Source organism: Artemia sp. Qi Xiang Cuo, chromosome 9 (genome assembly GCF_049724085.1).
Source record: "Artemia sp. Qi Xiang Cuo chromosome 9, ASM4972408v1, whole genome shotgun sequence".
NCBI lineage: Eukaryota > Metazoa > Arthropoda > Branchiopoda > Anostraca > Artemiidae > Artemia > Artemia sp. Qi Xiang Cuo.
In genome coordinates, this window is record NC_142802.1 from 11,385,149 (window position 1) to 11,407,238 (window position 22,090).

The window sequence follows — 22,090 nt, forward strand, 5'->3', positions numbered from 1 at the left end:
CAATTTGGCCAAAAACTGCCGAACTACAATTTTTACCAAAATTTCGAATTCAAGATTATTTAAATTTAGTCTTGGCTGGAACACTACAGGCAAATACTTCAGGCTACCTTTAACTAAAAAAGGTTGGCATAGTGAAATGAAGGAATTTGTGTCCTCCAAGAGTGAAAGGCTGTAAATTCACAGTTGTTGTAACTACTTTGCTTAAGTAAAAGGTGAACAGATTAACTTGACACATCTGTGTAACGTATTCCCTCGTCAGACTTCAGGTTTGAATATAATCATTTAATGGAGACCCACTACCTATAAAGGAAGCACATAAGCAAAAAGCAAAATACAAGTAAATAACAAAAGCAATAAAAAGCAAGCAAGCAAAAGCAATATATTTCAGTCTGCTTTTGCTCTTTTCAAATATACAAATTGCTTTGTTGCCTATACATTTTTTGTCCTTAAAGGGACCCTTCAAATGAAACCTTGTTCTTCATTATTTGTGAACAGAAAATTGTCAGCAAACATTCTGGAAACTACTTTATATATTGCTCCATTATGAGGGGGAGGGTAAAATGAAGCAATGCACTTCTAGAAATGAGACACATAAGTTTGAAATTTGCTTTAAACTAGTTTACACAATTTTTGGTACCCCTTTTCTGCTTGAGAATAATAAGGAATAAGGCTTTATAAGGGCATTCAAACAAAATTTGCAAGAAGTGCTAGGTATAAGCTATTTAAAAAGAACATATAGAGATGCATCAAGTGGCCTGTTCAAATTGTAACTGGTAAAGTAACTCTAAATGATAATTGTGGTTGCCTTTCTTCTCTGCTTAGTTTCATGCTGGCCCAAGTTACCATTTGAGCTCTCTAGGAAATGGCCACCAAAGATAAACCAGTATAAATACCATTAATTTACCCTGGTAAGATCAGAAATGATTATTAGCTACTCAAAAGGCTGAAAAGAACTTCTAGAGGGCTACCTTGAACTGAAACAGGTTAGGTCTTATGACAAGAAACTCATTTGAGGTCTTCCATTGCTGTGGAAGAGGCCAAGGGTTGCCAACTGTAGGTGCAATCCATGGTCCACTACCCTTGGGAAGATCAAAAGGGAAATCCTCAGCGTCAAGTGCCAATACAGTGACGCAAAGGCCTAAATTGAGAATCAAAAATCCAAACATAGAGAGTATAGTCATATTTTTTCTTTTTAAATTTTTGCGGGTTCTTATTCTTATTTCCAGGTAGCGCTTTTTCTTAATTCAAATTTAAAAATATAGAAATGTAATACCTTTGTAGGAAAGTTCTTGGTAATTGGAATGGTTTCTAATTTCTTAAAATTTCTAATTGGGTAATTTCTTTGAAATAAATAAATTGTGTAAGTATTTTTCTCAAAAACAACTCATCGGTTTTTGGGGAAATTGACATCCTGGGATTTCCTGGTCTAAAATAGAATCTATATAGGTGACAAGTTTTAGAAAACTCGTTAAGAGCCTTAATTTTAGAAAAAAAAAATCCCATAAGCGAGGGCATATTTTTGAATAAATTTCAGGAGCATATGTACATCATATTTGCCTCAGAAGCGGTTGTATTGTTTTTACTGTGTATGATGCAGGCAAAATTACACAAGATACATAGCTCCCTCCCGATAAAGGCCTTCCGCCAGCCCCACGGTCAGCTTTGATACCAGTCCCTAAAGGTGCCCATCAGGGAGCAGTTTTATCCCCCAATTTCTTCAACAACTACATTATTGAACCTCAAGACAGCTGTCCTTCATCATGCATACTCAGTTCCATTGACATCTCCCTAGCATGCTATGCTGATGATACGCTGAATCTCAGTCGGACGCTTAACCGCCGTTCAGAAATATTCTCATGTCTGCAGTCCAACTACGAGAAAGTCGGTCTGAGATTTAACTCCCAAAATTCGGAAGTGTTGCTTTATAATTGGAAGAATGACCCTCCTACTAATATCACACTAGGCGATTGCTCAGTAAAACCAGTTGATAAAATAGTATATCTGGGGCTGCCAGTAGGGTCCTCATTACACCATACCCGCTCCCTCCTGATCTCACTTCTTGAACGACAAATTTCCAGCTCCTATGATTTGATCGTTAAATCCACTCTGAGATTTAACCGTCTACTGCTGGCAAGTATTTACAGCGCTACCGCTCTTCCACATATATTATGTGTGACCTCTTTCTGGAATTTATTGGCAAAACGTGAAAAGACTAAAATCCGCTCTTTATTTTTCCGTTTTGCAAAGTACCTACTAAAATTGCCACCTTGGACAAAAAATAGTTTTCTGATTCGGCGCTACAACCTAGCGGACTCAAATCTAGCTGTTGAGACACTTATTAGCCGGCAAAAACCAAAACCAGCAATTCTAAAGCACGAGTGGGCAAGTTTGCTTGTTTAATTTTCCCTCTTGTTTCCTTTTTTTTTTCTTCTCATTTCAAAAGTTGTTGTCTTTGTTGCTATTTCCGAAGAAGTTGTTGTTTCTGTTGTAATCTTTGAGTATGTTATCTTTCTGTTTCCACTTTTCGTACTATTTTGTATACTATTTAAGAAGTTGTTGCTTTTGTTGTTATTATGTTTTTTTCTTTAGTATATTATCGTTTTGTTTCCTCTTTTCGCATTTTGTATACTCTGTCATTGCACATTTATTGTAAACGATGGGTTCACAATATATATATATATATATATATATATATATATATATATATATATATATATATATATATATATATATATATATATATATATATATATATATATATATATATATATATATATATATATATATATATATATATATATATATATATATATATATATATATATATATATATATATATATATATATATATATATATATATATATATATATATATATATATATATATATATATATATATATATATATATATATATATATATATATATTGTGAACCCATCGTTTACAATAAATGTGCAATGACAAGTAAACGATGGGTTCACAATATATATATATATATCATAAAGAAAGAAAAACGAGCAAAAATGGGGTTTTTATAGGCCAAATGACGATACTGAAAAAACAAAGCGAATATTTCGAGAGGACAAACGCCTCTCTTCTTCAGCGCGGAAACGAAACGATTGGCTATGTCAGGCCAATGTGGTTTAAGAAATTATCTTTATATATATATATATATATATATATATATATATATATATATATATATATATATATATATATATATATATATATATATATATATATATATATATATATATATATATATATATATATATATATATATATATATATATATATATATATATATATATATATATATATATATATATATATATATATATATATATATATATATATATATATATATATATATATATATATATATATATATATATATATATATATATATATATATATATATATATATATATATATATATATATATATATATATACATATATATATATATATATATATAGCTAAGTATAGAATACCTAGTGTAAAGAGTCTTTTTTCAAATACGTTTTCAGCAGTTTCAGAATACCTAGAAGACAAAGAATGAGCTTGACCCTGAAGGACAAAGAAATATACGGTTTGATAATTTACAACAAGTCAAGATTGAACTTGAAGAACAAAGAAACATCCGGTTAGAATCTTAACTCCTTAAACGAGCAATAATTGTGTATGTATTTATGTATGTAGTTTTTCTCGAAAACGGATCCATATTTTTTTGACAAAATTGGCAACCTGGGATTACTGGCAGAAAAACCATCTATATAGGTTTGAGAAAATTCATTTAGAGCCTTATACTCGGAAAAAAAAATCCTGTGAGTGACGTCATATTTGTGAATACATTTCAAGAGCACAAATACGTCATATTTGCCTCAGTAGTAGTTGTATCGTTTTTAGTAGCTATGATACAGGTACAATTACACAAGGTACATAGCAAAGTGTAGTGGCAGCAAGGATTAAAACGAGTCAAAAGCAAAGTGAAGAGACCAAAGTAAAGAATACACATATATAAAGTTACAAAACACACAAGGAGGTTGCTACTTACAACAAGAATCAATATATATATACAAACTTGCCACATGACGAATGCAGGGCCCGGCCTCGAAATTGCCTACATAGTTTTTTCGTTTTAAGACTGGTATATTGAAATTTCTGGCAACAAAAACGATCTAAAAACGGTTGCAACTTTAAGGAAGATTTCATATTTTTCAAAGGTATTTGAACCGAACCTATGGACTATGGTGATGCCATTATATCAAGAAGGGACTCACATTGTCAGCAGTTAGAAAAGACGTGACAACGAGAAATAATATATACAAACGTGTGATGTGGCCGGAGGGCCGGGTCTCGAAATCGGCTACATAGTTTTTTTTTTTTTTTTATCTTTAACTGACGTATTGCCTTTTCTGACCATAAAAATGAATCAAATAGTTCACAACTTTAAGGGTCAATTTAAAGTTTTCTCAGTGTGGTATATCGAAATTATGGTAACGTCATGACATAAAAAACAGGCTGTGGTTAGAAGACGAGTGACAATGAGAATCAATATACATAACCTTGCCACGTAGCCATGCCGGGGCCTGGCGGTGCTGGGAAGAAGTCTGAAGCAGAAGTTGTTAAAACCACATCCAGCACCATATAATATATATACATATATATATATATATATATATATATATATATATATATATATATATATATATATATATATATATATATATATATATATATATATAAATATATACATAAATATAATATATATATATATATATATATATATATATATATATATATATATATATATATATATATATATATATATATATATATATATATATATATATATATATATATATATATATATATATATATATATATATATATATATATATATATATATATATATACATATATACATATATACATATATACTATATATATATATATATATATATATATATATATATATATATATATATATATATATATATATATATATATATATATATATATATATATATATATATATATATATATATATATATATATATATATATATATATATATATATATATATATATATATATATATATATATATATATATATATATATATATATATATATATATATATATATATATATATATATATATACTCTTTGTCACAGCTCTGCTTTTTAAAACAATAGGAACTTTAGCGTAAAGAGTGAGGCGTTGAGGAGGAGACAGCCCCTTTCATACAAGGAATAATATCTGTTCGTTTTAATTTTTAATGTCGCTCCCTACTTTCAGCTAAAAAAAACTTTTTTTTCATTTCATTTCTCCCAAGAGATCCGTGGTTTAAAAATATGCGCAAGGCGTTCTTCAACAGCTTCGTCTGGGTCTAAAAGTACATTTGGCCATATGAAGGTGGTCAAAATTACGTTCAGGGGTTTGTGATGGATGTGCTGTTAAATTAACTTTGAAATGAATTTGTCCAGCTACTTTGAAGCTGCAAACATTATGACCATTGATGGATGAATCATAGCTTAAGTTGAAGGAAACTAAAGCAAAACACGAGTTCACATTTTGGATTTGTTTGTGAAACCCTTTAGAGAGCAAGCGACATCCTATAAAAGGCCAAACCAATTCACTTGAATACTGAGGTGGTTGCAATGCAATTTGACCAAGCAATCAGCAACCTTCAAATAAATAACTTTTGTGGGCCAGTCTTTCCTCGGGAAAAAGGAGGACTCCATAGTAAAAACATACAACGTTGAAGGGTCCCAATGACTTTTACTTAACACTTGCACAGTTTACGACATTTTTGTAGGTTTGTACCTGGTTTTGCGCCACAGCTTGTTGGCTTCGAAGATTGTGATGGCATTATTCTTCTAACGTAATATTTATTTGTTCTTCTCCTACATTTTTTACTCGTTCTTATTCTCGCTGTCGTCTGTCTTCTCACAGTACAATTCTTTTTTCTTCACTTTCATTTTCGACACGTTTTGATTCTAGCTGTTGCTTGTAATTCTCACTGCCACTTACCTTTGAACCACATATTTCTTTTTTCTCGCTGTCGCGAATCTTCTGATACTCACTTTTGCGTGTCTGCTAACTGCACAATTCTTTGTTATTCATTTTTATTGTTGACGTGTTCTTATTCTCGCTGTCACTTGTAAATCTCGCTGCCGCTTACATTCTAAGCACGCATTTCTTTGGAGTCGAAGATTTCAATGGTGTCATATTTCTTTGTGATTCATTTTCATTTTTGTTTCGTTCTGATCCCTCGTTGTCACTTATCTTTTAACCGCATATTTCTTTTTTCTTCAATTTCGTTTTTTACTCGTTGTAGTTATCGTTTTTGCAAATATTCTAGCGAGATATTTCTTTGTTCTTCATTTTCCTTTATCTTCATTTACTTCAGAAATTTTTTCAATGCCCTTTGCCTTAGCTGCACGGATTGGTCTTGTTATGGTCTAGGCTGTTCATTTTCAACTGTGAATTTGAACTTCTCAGTTCGTCCTCTTTATTTTGTATCATTTGATGGTCTACTTTGTTCATTTTGAGCAATTGCTAATTTACTTTCTCGTCTCTTAGATATTATGAAACTGCTGAAAACACCTTCTTTGTTCTTCACTTTCATTTCTGATTTGTTCTGATCCTCGTTGTCACATCTCTTGTAACTGCATATTATTTTGTTCTTTACTTTCGTTTTTGACTCCGTGTAATTTTTGGTGTCGATTATCTTTTAACCGCAAATTTCTTTGTTATTAAGTTTCGTTTATCACTACTTCAGATATATTTTCAATACCCTTTGCCTTATCTGCTTGGACTGGTCTTATCACATTTGGTGGTTAGAGATTGTTCATTTCCACCTTTGCGGCAACCCGTGGCCTCTTCCACAGCAATGGAAGACCTCGAATGAGTTTCTTGTCATAAGACCTAACCTCTTTTAGTTCAAGGTAGCCCTCTAGAAGCTCTCATCACCCTTCGTGGATGAGCCGAAAGAAAAGCAGGTCATATTCGAATGGGTTGAGAGGATGTCGCGAGGAAAGATTTAAGGGGAATGGTAACTTCTTGGGAGGTTGTAAAGGGGTTGGGGAGCTTCGAAAAGATTGGGAAGGAAGAGGAGCGTGCGTAGCTGTGTTGGCCTCAGGCAGCTTGGTAATGCAGTCATATTTCCATTGCATAACAAAAATTTAAAGATTTTACATAAATATAACTTTTCCATTTATTATAGGGGGAAGGGGAATTCCACAAAACTTCGCCAGTTCCCCCTTGGAAAATCGGTATTGGCGTCGTTTTTTCAGCTTCGACTGCATATTTAGGGCGTAAGGATTTTTATTTGAATAAAGAATATCTTTTCTTGGCCTTAGAAGACAAGAAGTCGACATATCAACACGAAATATCGCGCAGCATATTCAAAATATTTAGATAAAGATTACGACTCATTATCACCGCTTGACAATAAACAATAACAATCATTATCTCTAAATGAATGTTACTTTGAGTTTGTTACATATTGACTGCAAATAGAAAATCCATATCCTTAAAAGTCTTTAGTTCCACTTGAATATACGGTGAAAGTACTTCTAATAATGAAAAATAATAAGAAAGCACAATTCAACGAACCGCAGAGTTATGAAGTCACTTACGATGATGATGAAGATACTAAATGTGGTATTGGTCCATTTCAAGGAGATTGGCTGCAGAAACTTGCAAATAAGCAATCTTACATAATAGTTTATAGCATAATTGGGACATTTCAATCGATGTTTTTCACTTATTTTGTAGCTGTCTTGACGACTATCGAAAAGCAGTTCAGATTCAAGAGTAGAACAACTGGTAAGTCTTTTATAGTTTTCATTTTTCGTTATATGCAAGTAAAAAGCGGCATCAAAATAAAAAAACTAAAATTATTCATTTATAAATGTGTATAAAGGACTCTGGAGTCGGAGTCGTGGATTCAGAGTTAGGTTCTTAGTAAATTTCTGCTGAATGGAGTCGGAGCTGGAGTCGGTATATTGTAAACGGTTGTAGCCGTTTACCCCCCCCCCCCACCCTGGCGTTTACCCCCCAGAAAATACCACCGGGGAAAATACCCCCCCCCCCGCAGAAGCTACCCCCCCCCCCAGAAAACACTCCCCATGGAAAATGCTCCCCGTGGAAAATACCCCATGGAAAACACCCCCCCCCGGAAAATAACGCCCCACGGAAAATACCCCCGGAAATCCTCCCCTGTTAAAATACTCCCCGCGGAAAATACCCCCGGAAAATACCCCTCCCGAAAATACCCTCCGTCTGAAGAAAATACCGCCCGAGGAAATTACCTCCCCCCCGGAAAATACCCTCCTCGGAAAACATCCTCCGCGAAAAATACTCCACCCCCCGTGGAAAATACCCCTCCTCAGATAATACCCCGAACCCCGAAAAATACCCCCCCGGACAATACCCTCCCATGAAAAATACACCCCCCCCCCCGTAGAAAATACCAACCGGGAAAATACCCACCGTGGAAAATGCCTCTCCGCGGAAAATATCCCTCGGAAAATACCCTTCCCCCGATAAACACCACTTCCCCGTAAAAATAAGGCTTACCAAGTTTGAGAAATTTATTTGAGATTTGTTTTTTTTTACTTTCCGTAGGGAGAAGGAATTTTGGTACGTGTGTATTATACGCAAAACTCACTGAAGTTTACGCTATGTAAAATTTAAGAACAAACCGGTTTCTCGTTAGTTTATTTCAGCTTAGCGCGAGAAAAGAAAAAGACAAGTGACAGAATAGATGGGAAATATATAATTAAATATATAAATTTGGGCTAGGGGGGGGTAAAGTTTTTGGACTGTTTGACGTCCCAAAACAATTCTTACTTAATAATATGCAGAGTAATTTACCTAACACATTTCGAAAGCAGACCAGCTATACTTACCCCCCCCCCCTAATGTGCAAATATATAATCTAAAATTGTTTCTAAAGTAAAGACGAAACTAACGAAGAAACCGGTTTGTTCTCGAGTTTTACACATCGTAAACTTGAGTGAGTGGCGTATCAAACAGTTCGTGGTAACGAACTGTAAGTAAGGAGCGACCCGGCTCAATGGTAACCGAAACTGTAGAAAACATCAACATCAAACATCAACATAGATACATCAACAAAATCATATTTTAATGCTGATTTCAGATATATAAGTTTCATCAAGTTTATTCCTACCTATCAAAAGTTACGCGCCTGAGAAAGTTTTGCTGATTTTCAAAAAAGGGGAAAACACCCCCTAAAAGTTATAGAACCCAAATGAAAATCACACCATCATATTCAGTGTATCAGAGAGGTTTCAAGCTCTTATTTACAAAAATGTGGAATTTTGCATTTTTTGCCAGAAGAAAGATCAAGGATGCGTGTTTATTTGTTTGTTTGTTTTTTTGTTTTTTTCCCCAGGGGTGATCGTAACTACCCAGTGGTCCTAGAATATCGTGGGAGGGCTCATTCGAACGGAAATTAAAAGTTCTAGTGCCCTTTTTAAGTGACCGAAAAAAATGGAGGGCAACTTGGCCCCCTCCCACGCTCATTTTTTCCCGAAGTCACCCGATCGAAATTTTGAGATAGCCATTTTTTTCAGCATAGTTGAAAACCGAATTAATATGTCTTTGAGGATGACTTAATCCCCCACTGTTCCCGGGGGAAGGGCTGCAGGTTATAAACTTTGCCCATTGTTTACATATGGTTTTTCTGGTTTTTCATTTTTCTAAAAAAAAAGCAGGACAAAAAACGGAGAAAAAGGTTAAATAAAAACAGACACGGAAACGGAAACGGAAATGGAAATTGTGGTGAACCCTTACCACTGAACATACATTCCAAAATTTAGAAAATTATCTATTGTTTAATTTTAACTAATCTCTTATTGCATATTATACATTCAAATCAAATGTGAATGCAAAGTTGCAGAGGGGGTCTTTTATAACGCTTTAAGTCACTTCTAAACGCTCCACCATTGGACGTTGTAAGTCCTTTCTCCCCTAGTGACATACTCCTAGAAATAAAAAGAAGCAGGTTATAAGCAACTTACTCCTTCTTGTAGATATGAGAATGTCATACAAGCGAAACTAGCTCGTGTCTTGGCTCTGCGTTAAAACAGGTTATTAGTCTATTTACAAATCAGATGCTAACAAGCTACCATCTGAATAAGTAAATATCACAAAGTGAAAATAACAAAAAGAAAAGTGATAAAACCAACAGAGTTATGCTGTATAAAATTTTTTTATAACAAATTTTATGTTACTTTTAGTCTGGAAAGTAGATGGGGGACTCATAAGTGGTGTATGGAGTTTGTATGCTCTATTCACTTAATCCATAAGTCCCTGGCAGAATAAGCGACCCTTAGTCCAATCAATAGAATCGTATTAGCCTAATGTTTTCTTCATTCGTTAGTGATGGTGAAAACAAATAAGTAACATTAGATAACTTTGCTCAAGACGTGATTCCCCTTGAGCATGTGATTCCCCTTTTTTCAAGTGCTGACATATCAATTAAGGATAAAATTAAAATTTCTGCCATAGGGTCGAACAATGGTTACAATCAAAAGAGCAAGAAAGAAAAATACAAGAAAATATTTTAGCAACACGGCCAGGAAACCATCAGAAAACCATCAGAAATTTTGCACATCCAGATTTCAATCGAAATTTAAAACTGCTGCTTACCTACTTTAACAGAGCCTAAACGAGCTTCCATTTAAAAGCAGAAACATGACTAGACGAAACAATTCATGAAATTTTTTTTAAGAACAAGCAAAAACTATCCTTCCAGACCCCAGATAATCATTATATGCAGCTATTCCAAATACACTATTCGTAGACTCGGCCAGAAGTCCAAACGTTCCGTATTTCTCGCAATGACCTGAAATTGGCGACGTTAGAAAAGAAAGCGCAAGACAAAAGTACTCTTATTGCAGCATAATTTTCCTTTGTATAAAAAGTATTGCCGCACCGCTCAAACCCGCTGCTCTTTTTGTCTAATTTTCACAATTACTTTCGTGAAATCATATTTGAATGTAAAAACAGAGCCAATTGACTTTCAAAGCTTTTGAACCAAAAATACTATTACTCGAAGCAAATCATACCATCTATTCATTCTTGAAACATTGCAGTGAAAAGCATAAAGTCTTTATATAAAATTTCTTCTAGCAACCTAGCAAGAGACGGTCATTTTATAATAATATATAAGAGAAGATAAAATCTTAATAATTTGTCAGGGGCGAGGGCCAAAACATTTTCTGCCACCATATCTTAAAATAACTAACTGGCTCTATAGGAGAGAACCTAGAATTAATGAAAAAAAAAAAACAAAAAACAAAACTATGCCTTAACGCAAGGTAACTGAACGAAAATATTAGTATTTATTACTCTAAATAAATTATCAAATTTATCGAATATATTATCAGTTTTTATTATGGCTTATTGTTTTAAATAACCCTTTCTTTAGAAAAACATTCCTTAAAGTTTTGTTTATATTCGTAGCTCTCAGGTATATTTTGGCGTCTTCACTTTGTATTCTTCTTTTGCATAAATCGTGGCAGTAATGTTAGTGTGACGTCATTTTAATTATAAAGCAGTAACATCATTTCTTCTATAGACGTCATAATCTGGGAAGAACTATGACGTCATTTTTTATATATAAGCTTAAGGATAAACAGAAGGACAGAAGGAAAAATTTATTAAGCTACAGAAATGTATGCAGGATCACGTGGAAAAGACAAAGATAGGAGAAAGAAAGGAAAAGGAATGGATATTGAAGCAGAATTTGAAGAATCCCTTCAAGATGTTGATGTTTCTGAGGGTCTCCCGGGAGGTGCAAAGTACGATATTCAACGCATAGATTTTTCTGCACAAGAGGATACAATCAGTGCTAAAGATTATAGAAATGAGATAACATTCAATCCGGATCATGACGCGTTTACTTTATGGGTGTTGACATATGGTCACATTTTCCTCGAGTCTGTCTCTCCAGTGTATAAACACATCCATGATTTTTTTGTTGACAGTGTTGAACCCGTTTCGCGACCGAAGTATATCCAAGAGAACAAGTTGACAGCATATACGCTTTACATAGCTGTTAGCGTCGGACTGGAGAATAAGGAAAATTTTTGAATATTTGAAAAGGCTGAGTAAGACAACAGTGCCTAAAGGAATTGAGGAGTTTATTACCCTCTGTACACTATCCTACGGCAAGGTCAAATTAGTGCTTAAACAGAATCGTTATTTTGTGGAGTCTCAGCATGTTGACGTCATTCAGAAGCTGTTGAAAGACCAAAAAATACAAGAAACCCGTGCAACTCAAGGCTCAGCAGATGAGGTTCCTGAAGATATTTCGAATTTCTACGCCAAAATTGATAAAGATGACGATGACGACGAGTATTTATCCAAAGAAATCATATCGTTCGAAATAGATCAAAATCATTTGGAATCCTTGCAGATGAGGTGCAACACGTTGAAATGTCCTCTTTTGGCCGAGTATGACTTCAAAAACGATACACAGAATCTGGATATCCCCATTGATTTAAAGCCAGGTGCAGTCCTCCGTCCATATCAAGAAAAGGCTCTGAGGAAAATGTTTGGCAACGGTCGTGCTCGTTCGGGTCTTATTGTCTTACCGTGCGGCGCTGGAAAGAGTCTAGTCGGAGTTACAGCCGTATGTACAGTTCGGAAGAAGGCCCTGGTGTTGTGCAATTAAACTGTTTCGGTGGAGCAGTGGAATGATCTGTTTAAGATGTGGAGCACTACCACTGAAAATATAATCTGCTTATTTATGTCCTATGCTCAGTAAAAACCAAGGAACACCAGTATTTCAATTACCACATAACATATGATAACGTATGGCCAAAAAAGAGCAGGTTAAGGAGACCATAAACAGAAGTGGATTCAGTACCAAGACTGGTGCAGTATGGTTCTTGATGAAGTTCACACAAGTCCAGCCAAAATTGTTCGTCGTGTTTTAACAATCGTCCAGGCTCACTGTACACTTGGATTGACGGCTACTGTATTGCGTGAAGATGACAAAATTGCTGATCTGAATTTTCTGATTGGTCCCAAAATGTACGAGGCCAATTGGCTTGAATTTCAAGAGAAGAGTTACATATCTAAACTTCAGTGTGCCAAAGTTCGGTGTGACATGGCACCCGCATTCTACAATGAATATATATCAGCCAAGTCTGCTAAGCAATTGCTACTGTATGTGATGAACCCAAACAAGTTCCGGACTTGTGAATTTCTGATTAAATACCACGAGAGGAGGCAAGACAAAATTATTGTTTTCTCAGACAACGTGTATGCACTCAAATACTACGCCACTACTCTTAGAAAGCCCTTCCTCTGTGGCTCTACTTCACAGGCTGAACGACTCGAAGTTCTTCAAGTGTTTAAGAACAACCCATCAGTAAATACAATTTTCGTCAGTAAAATTGCTGACACTTCTTTCGACTTGCCGGATGCAAATGTCCTTATCCAGATATCCGCCCATGGTGGCTCTAGACGTCAGGAGGCACAAAGGTTTGGAAGAATTTTGAGAGCCAAAAAAGCTGCCAGTGCTGAAGATTACAATGCGTTCTTTTACACCTTGGAATCGCGTGACACCACCGATATGGGATATTTTTAGACACATCAACGATTTTTGGGTAACCAAGGCTACAGCTACAAGGTCGTTACACATCTTAGCGGAATGGAAGAGGGATATTTACATTTTAAAACTAAAGAGGAGCGAGTTCACTTACTTCAACAAGTATTGACTGCCAGTGACACAGAAGGGCAAGAGGAAACTTTGGCGGGTGAAAAGGCCTCAGCCTACCTTCGGAGAACTGGAACCACTTTTTCATCCCTTAGTGGTGCTGATGATGCTATCTATTCAGATAGTGGAAGACCAGGTGCGAGATAAAATCATCGGTTTTTTAAAAATTTTCGGTAAAAGTAACACTCTTTGATTAAATAATTTTTAATTTCCTTAGTTTTTTTTTTTAAATAAATTATTTTTTTTAACAATAAAAAAGGAAAAAAAAAATAAAAAAAAAAAGATTTGGATGCCATCTATGTTATATAAAAAGTTATTGTAGCTGAGTTTGCATCTTTGCCCTTAATGGGATAAAGATTCTGCATTACCTTGAGGTTATTTCCATATTGATTTCTGCACTTTAATTCTAGATTTTTAGTTGAGTAGTATTTGAGGGACCTTCTATAATTCCTAGTATAGGTATTTCTCTCTGGGTATTCTCACCAGCACCATCTTTTTTTTCTTATATAGACTGGCACGCAATCTATTCTGCTATTTTCATATAGCGCCATCTTTGTTGCCATCACTGTTTCTTCTGAATAAGTGAAGTTACATAGTTGCCAAATATTGCATAGCTGCCAAATTTAGACAGTATATTTTGCTATTTTCGGCGATATAATTCGGGCTGCATTTTTCAGAGATAGCCTGTGCAGAATTGAGCAACAACGAACATTCAAGAGGCTGTACAGTACTAGCGGGATTTTTTATCCTTAAACTGCTGGGATAAGGTGATTTGTGTGTTGCACTTCCCACGGGTCTTATCTACTGCTAAATCTTTAAAGCCTTAATTGCTCTCGGATTTCGTAATAATCATTCCGTAGCAAAATGGCGAGCGTGAAGCTTGTGTTAAATGCTGTACTGAACTTTGTTGAGCGGGCGATGAAGGCTGGAAACCCGATAGACAGTATTGTCAAAAGTGCGGTATCACATTTCTCCGATGCGGATATATTGGAAGCGAAAAAGGTGATTTGGGATGAAGCCGAATATGCGACGAGAGTGACTGCAAGAGATAAAAGTTCAAATAATGTCATTGACATAATGAAAGTTTTTAAGCTGTGTGACGAAAAAAACATTTCGCTCCCGCGGTTCGTATTATACCAACCTGATGACGTACCGATTATTCCAGGCGAAATAAGTGCAACTTTGACGAGAAAAGTGGGAGAGCTATGCCGAAAGTTCGACAGTTTCGTCAAGTCTGAGTACCAGCTGCGCAATCCCTATCACTCACGAGAGAATAACGGAAAGCATAAACAGACTTACGCCGTAGTTCTCAAGAATCCGCCCCAAGGACTGACTGATCCCGAATCACGGAAAGACTATTTAAATGGACTTTGCGGACAGACAAGCAGTGACACTGTCGAACTGAGGCCTCGTAAGAGTGCTTGGAAAGTTCTCGTGAAAGACAAAGCGACCGCCGATTCCATTGCACAGGCTATTACCAGTACCGATAATTCCGTTGTCGCGAGAGTAAAAAGCCCCTCTTTCTTCGGGATGATTCGCCACGTCCCTGCTAGTATTTCAGAAGAGGACTTACGCAGTTTAGTGTCGAAATGTGTCAAAGCTTCTGGAATAGGTAAAACCAGGTCATTCAAACTGAAGTTTGATTCGCGTGAAGACCTATAGAGTGCAATCAAGTCTCCCCCCGTGATTGGGTATGAGCGGCTGCCGATTCACGAATACAAATTTATGCCAATCCAGTGCTACAAGTGTCAATGCTTCGGCCACGCAGCAAAGGCATGTCCAAATCCGCCAAAGTGCTCCCGTTGCGCTGGGAAACCTCCAGCTCAAAGGACAATCCCTGCCAGAACCCCCTCAAATGTGCTCTATGTGGTTCAGCAAACCATCCCTGTTACAGTTTTAAATGCCCTGAAGCACAGAAAGCGTTAAAACAATGAATAATCTTGAACTCAAAGTAGTATCATGGAACATAAATGGTGGAGTTCTGGCTAAACTACCTCTGGTTGAGCAATTAGTACAAGAATATGACGTAGTCTGTCTACAGGAGCACTTTCTTACAACAGAAGGACTTCAGCTTTTTGAGGTCAATGACAGTTCCAGCGTATTCAGTGTTCCTGCAAAGTGTTCTGGCAGAGGTAGACCCTCTGGTGGTATTTCAATACTGGTACGCAGAAGTCTTAATCCTTCCTTGTACAAGCAGTCTGATTTCTTCGTCGGTGTCCGCATTGCTGATACAGCCCTATTCTGTGTCTATATGCCCTTGGATTATCGTGACGATGAATCTGATGCAAGATTCAATGTTGCTTGTGGACAGATTTGTGGAGCAGTTGACGGATGTGTTACGCAAAAACTGTCATGCATTGTAACCGGAGACATGAACTGTAACCTGTGTGACAACAGGCCAAGAACTCAGGTTCTGGTTGCTGCCTGTGAAAGTCGCCGTGTACTTGAAAATGACCTGGACTACACGTATGTACATAACTCTGGCTCTGTATCCTCCCTTGACTCAATGCTGTGCTCTGCAGATGTGAAGACAAACGGAAAATGTAGGGTAAAAGTAAGCATCTGTGCTTCCGACCACCAACCCACCTCGAATGTGTTCTGTGTCACTAATAAACCTAATCAGCCCGATGAATGTCACCGTGAATGGGTGGTAAAATCTGAGTGGGGAAAAGCCGACTCTTCTCTTTTCAAGTCCATGTATGATAATATACTTGAAAAGATAAAGGTCCCATTTCAACTGCTTCAACAAGGTTCACCTGTTCCTGATAATGAGAAGCAGATAATCCTGAATAATTACTGTGCAGAAATTACACATGCCCTACGCTGTGCCGAAAAGGCTGCAGTTCCGACACGAAAAGTTCGAATCGTAAGTGAAAATCCACAGTGGTCTCAGAATGTACAGTTGTCCGAGTCTTGTAGTCGATCTAAATTCTGGTATACACTATGGAACAAGTGCGGGCGCCCTCGTCAAGGTTTCTTGAATGATATCAGGCTATATACTAAGCGAAAGTTCGCCAAGACCCTTGCTAAACACCGAACCGACTTAATGGACCAGAATTGCAAAGTGCTTGAAGGTGACCCAAATGCAGTCTGGAAGTATATCAAAAAGAAAAGGAGTCCGAAATCTCGCAAAGAAGAAATTTTGCCAAGTGAAAGTGATTGGAATAAATATTTCACCGACGAATTCTCACCGCCGAACAAGGCTCTCGAGGAAGAGTTCGAAAAAGAGCTCGACTCCCTCCTAGCATCAAATGAAGGAAGTGTTGGGTTCGTTGTTACTGTCTCTAGTATCCGTCATATGCTATCTAAACTGAAAAAGAAGTATTCTCAAGGTGATGATAATATTTGTGGAATGCATCTGGATATTGGGGGTGACAGTGTGTTAAATCCCCTTGCTCTTATGTACCAGATGATCTTTAACTGCGGTCTTGTCCCCGATGTTTTCTGTGTTGGCGTCGTTACACCAGGTCCCAAAAAAGGGAATGATCCAATGAGCTGTTCATCATACCGCCCGATAACTGTTGTGCTGGTATTCTGCAAACTCATGGAAATACTCGTTTTTGATGACCTAAGTGAAGCTTGTTATACTCCCAATTCGCACTTCGGGTTTAAGAGTGGTACTAGTCGCGAGCATGTTCATTCGTTGATAGCTAATCTTTTGCTCAGTGCTCATGATAATAATGATACACTTGTTCTAGCAAGCCACGATGTGCGTAGAGCATTCGACTCCGGTATCCACGCACATATACTTAGTTCTGCTTGTAAACGCGGAGTTGACCGTTCGGTTGTCGTTGTATGGAGGAGCATGTATAGGAGACTGTGAGGGAAGATTAAAGTCCCCACTCATCGCGGTATGGTGGTATCCATCGTAGTTATACCTGTCCGTAAAGGTATCTGGCAAGGCTCCATTACTTCCCCTCCCCTATACAACAACAGTATTATCGTCCCTCAAGTATCTGCCAAAACGTGCTGCATATATCTAGGTATAGACGTGTCTCTCATTAATTACGCTGATGATATACTTAGCGCACGTAGGTCTGTTTCAAGGGTTGAGGATAATTACAATATATTGAGTAATGACTATGCTAAGATTGGGCTAGCTTTTAACGCTGCCAAAAGTGAAGTAGTTGTTTTTCGTCGCAACGCGAAAGATTCGACCCCGATTAGCGTGCTTCTAGGTGATACTGCGGTGAGCTCAAAGCCATCTCTCACTCACCTTGGACTGCCGATCACTTCAGATCTGCGGTCTACTCGTGAAGCACTGGTTGAGCATTTTTCAGAAAAGGCACACAAAGCATACGGACTACTCCTACCCTGCAAACGTATGTATAACCGCCATATACTCGGAAGGCTTTATTCCGTGTTCGTTATCCCGCATGTTCTGTCACTCTCGCCGTTTTGGTCTCTTTTCACCGAATCAGATAAGCGTTCAGTCCGTCAGGTTTACTATAAGTATGCAAAATATCTGTTAAGTGTTACGCCATGGAAGAGAAATTCAAGAGTTTCGAAAAATTACAGCGTTGCGGACCCGACTACTGCAGCTACTGAGCGAATCGTCCGATTTCGGCGTTCGCTCAATCCTGATCATGATATGTACCGAGCTATCGTAGGCTAGTTTGATTACGAGTTTAGTATGCTGTATATAGATTGTTATTGAAGTTTTGTTGTTTCTCTTATTGCGTTTTCTTTTTCTCTTTTTTTTTTTCTTTTTTTCATTACTCCGTTGTGTAACCTTGTGTTATTTATGATGGGAAATAAAAACCATTCATTCATTCATATAGTGTTGGTTAATGGCAAGTATACAGGCGTTTTCAGGAGGATTTTTTTCTAGTGGGGGGTCGGGTTTAGAGTAGGGGATACGTGGGAGGTCTTTCCATGGAGGATATTTTCTTGGGGGAAGGAACATTTCTATGAAGGGGGCCCCGGATTTTCCAGCATTATTTAAAAAACAATCAGAAATTAAATGAAAAAACAAGTTTTTTTAAATTGAAAGTAAGAAGCAAAATTAAAACTTAAAACGAACAGAAATTATTACGTATACGAGGGGGTTAACCCTCTAGTCAATACCTCGCTCTTTACGCTAAATTATCTTTTAGTACTTTCAAAAGAGCTATCTATTCTAATTAAACGGCCTTTGTGATTTAGGGATTTGTGATCATGACAAAATTCGAACCTTAGCGTAAAGAGCGAGGTATTGACTAGGGAGCGAACTCCCTAATATATGTAATAAAAACATACGAATATAGAAATTCGTTAAGTAAGTTAATTCGTAAGTTACGTCAGAACAAAATTTTGAGAAATCCAATTAGCCAAAAAAAAGGAAAATTAATATGCGAATTTCGTTTTAAATATTCATGTACGGTGAGCCAAAATCAAAGCTGCATTAATTCAAAAACGTTCAGAAATTAACGAAAAAAAAACAAGTTTTTTTAACTGAAAGTAAGGAGCGACATTAAAAATTAAAACGAACAGAAATTATTCCGTATATGAAAGGGGCTTTCCCCTCCTCAACACCTCGCTCTTTACGCTAAAGTTTTTATTATTTTAAAAAATAAAGTTGTGAGACAGAATCAAACTTTAGCGTAAAGAGCGAGGCGTTGAGGAGGGGAAAGCCCCTTTCATATACGGAATAATTTCTTTTCGTTTTAAATTTTAATGTCGCTCCTTACTTTCAGTTAAAAAAACTTGTTTTTTTTAGTTAATAATACACAAGCACCGGAATTTTTCTTGGAGAGAGAGCTGGATTTCCCGGTATTATATAAAAAAGATTGGAAATTAAATAAAAAAAAATAGTTTTTTCAACTGAAAGTCAGGAGCAATATCAGAACTTAAAACGAACAGAAATAATTACGTATATGAAAGGAGTTGTACCTTCCACAAGACCTTGCTCTTTACGCTAAAGTTTTGACTTTTTGTTCAAATTCTTTAAGAATGATTCCTGAAACACAGTGGCTGTTTAATTTGGCTTTGTTCTAGAACAAGAACTGTTTAGAACAATAAACTTTGTTCTAAAATTCTACTTAAAAAAAGCGTAAAGAGTGAGGTCTTGAGGAGGATGCAAACCCTTCATTTCCGTAATAATTTCTGTTCACTTAAGGTTTGAAGTTGCTCCTTACCTTCAGTTGAAAAACTTATTTTTTTTTTATTTAATTACTTATAGAGAGTATTTTTTAATGGGAAACATATGGAATTATTTTTTAAAGAAAAGTAAAGAACTTCATTAAACCAAAATTGAGCAAGAATAAAGTCAAATAATCTTCAAAGTAAAAACTATGGAGTCTAAAGGAAAACAAAAATAAAAATATATAAAATATTTGTTTTTATAAAAAAAACTATGTCAATAAAAAATGAACAGAAATTAATTTAAAAAACTGTTTCTACAAAACAGTTTTATCAAAGAATAGTAAACAGCCTCGTTAAGCCAAAAAGGAGTAGAAATAAATTCAAATAATTTCCAAGCGTAAAACTACCACAAATCTCCATCAATAAATGAATTAAACCCAAAACGAACAGATATTACAATAAATAACGAAATCAAACTCAAAACAAGCAAAAATTAACATGAGCAGGGCTGATAAACCCCAGACATCATCAAGACGAGAACATAATTCGCACTTCACTGAAAACGAAATACAGTTTGAATGTTTTCACTTTTTTGACTTTAACAAACAAAGAAGTATTAAGACTATAAAGAATAGGTATTAGAATATGTATATCAAACTGACAATACACGGTCATTGTTTTTTTTCTTTCTTTCACGTAAGGTCCAAATTTTTTTCTGGTTTTGAGAAGACAAGGGTGTTGTGTTAATTTTGGTTCATTTTGTGTTTGCCTAGGTTATATATTGTAATTCCAGTTAGTTTTGGGTTTCATTTATTTATTAATGGTGATTTATGGTAGTTTTACACTTGGAAGGTAAGAAAAACAACTCGTAGAATTTGACAACGCTGTCTTCCGTAAAACTTTAAAAAATTCAGAACTTGTTGGTTCCTAAAGCCAACTATCCTTTCAAAGGATAGCTAAACCTTCTTAAACTTTTTGGTGCCATATGCTGTAGCTTAATTTTGATGATTGTTCGTCTTCATTTTTCTTCTTCTTCAAACTTTGTATTTTTAATTTGGCGCCCTCTACTGCCAAAAATTGCAAACGTTCATACGGAAGTCTTTAAAACAAAAATGGATTAGCGTTTTTTTTTTAAGTTCTTAAGATACTTTTGGTGTGTAAGTTCCTCTTTTTCCCGTTCCTTAGCACTTTTCAACGAAACTAAAAAAAAACTCTAATGAAATTCTCAAATATAGCCCCCCCCCCTCTGTGGAAAATGAGGTTTCTAAATTTTGAGAATTTTATTTTAGTTTTTTTTTAGTTTCGTTAAAGTGCTAAGGAACGGGAAAAAGAAGAATTTACACACCAGAAGTGTCTTAAAACCTTATAAAAAAAAGAAAAAAAAAATCGCAAATCCATTTGTGTTGAAATGCCCTGGGGTATATAAGGGGTTTATAGAAAGCACTTTCTTTTCAAGAAGGGTTCATTCGATCGGAAATCGAAAGGCCTAGTGCCTTTTTTAATATTCGAAAGTGATTGGAAGGCTTGACATTTTTACAGTAAAGATCAATATGGATATAATGTATTATTTTTTGTTGTTGTAGTTGTTTAGATCAGGGCACTTCGGATCGAAAGAGTTGTCATGGGAACTTTGAAAAGGGCTCATCGATTGAAAATAGAAAGGGCTTATCCCCTTTTTAATAGTCGAAAGTGATTGGAAGGCAACTAATCCTCCTCCCACGCCCACCCTCTCATTTGCTTATCATATTTAAAAACTAAATGTTGCCTTAAGATTAAATAAAATGCAGTGTGTTAATACTAATCCCCAATAAGGCATCTCAGCAGTATCCCAAGAACGACTGAGGGTATTATGTTCAAACTTTCGGGGCTACTTCTGCTCTTAAAATTTAACCAAATCAACTTAGCGTAAGTGTATCCAAGCTATCAAAGAAAGTAAACAGATTTTTTTGCAAATGGTATAAAATTTTCCATTTCAGGTCAACTAGAGGAGGTATGAATCTTAATTAAACACTACTATTAGTGTCCAGATTTTTAAAAGGGTGTATTTTGTTAAAAATTGCTAAAAAAAATTTCTCCAGCATACAAATAGCAGGCCTAACTATAAAGTCTTAAAAAAATGAAAAGATTTAAAGTATTATTTTCTTTTTCCCTGAAAAGACTATCAAATAGTTCGTGGTAACGAACTGTAAGCAAGGAGCGACCCGTCTCAATCGTAACCGAAACTCTAAAAAACAGAATTTTGATACTAATAGATGCATCA

General features: G+C 35.7%; 2 protein-coding genes and 1 pseudogene across 3 annotated transcripts in view; 2 read left to right on the top strand and 1 right to left on the bottom strand.

Moving 5' to 3' along the window:
• The window catches only part of LOC148948302 (beta-hexosaminidase subunit alpha-like), a 376,037-nt gene extending 374,849 nt beyond the window's left edge, over nt 1-1,188 (bottom strand). For both annotated transcript variants that reach the window (XM_089094281.1, XM_089094283.1), the window contains exon 1: nt 969-1,188. In XM_089094281.1, coding sequence (XP_088950407.1) covers nt 969-1,181 — 213 coding nt within the window. In that variant the 5' untranslated portion in view covers nt 1,182-1,188. The remainder of the gene's footprint in view (nt 1-968) is intronic.
• Nucleotides 1,189-7,511: 6,323 nt separating this feature from the next.
• LOC148948303 (solute carrier organic anion transporter family member 74D-like) overlaps nt 7,512-22,090 on the top strand; it is a 93,642-nt gene continuing 79,063 nt past the window's right edge. The window contains 1 exon segment of the mRNA XM_089094284.1: nt 7,512-7,838. Within this exon segment, the coding sequence (XP_088950410.1) occupies nt 7,592-7,838 (247 nt within the window). The 5' untranslated portion in view covers nt 7,512-7,591.
• Nucleotides 11,699-13,914, top strand: LOC148948304 (general transcription and DNA repair factor IIH helicase/translocase subunit XPB pseudogene; annotated as a pseudogene).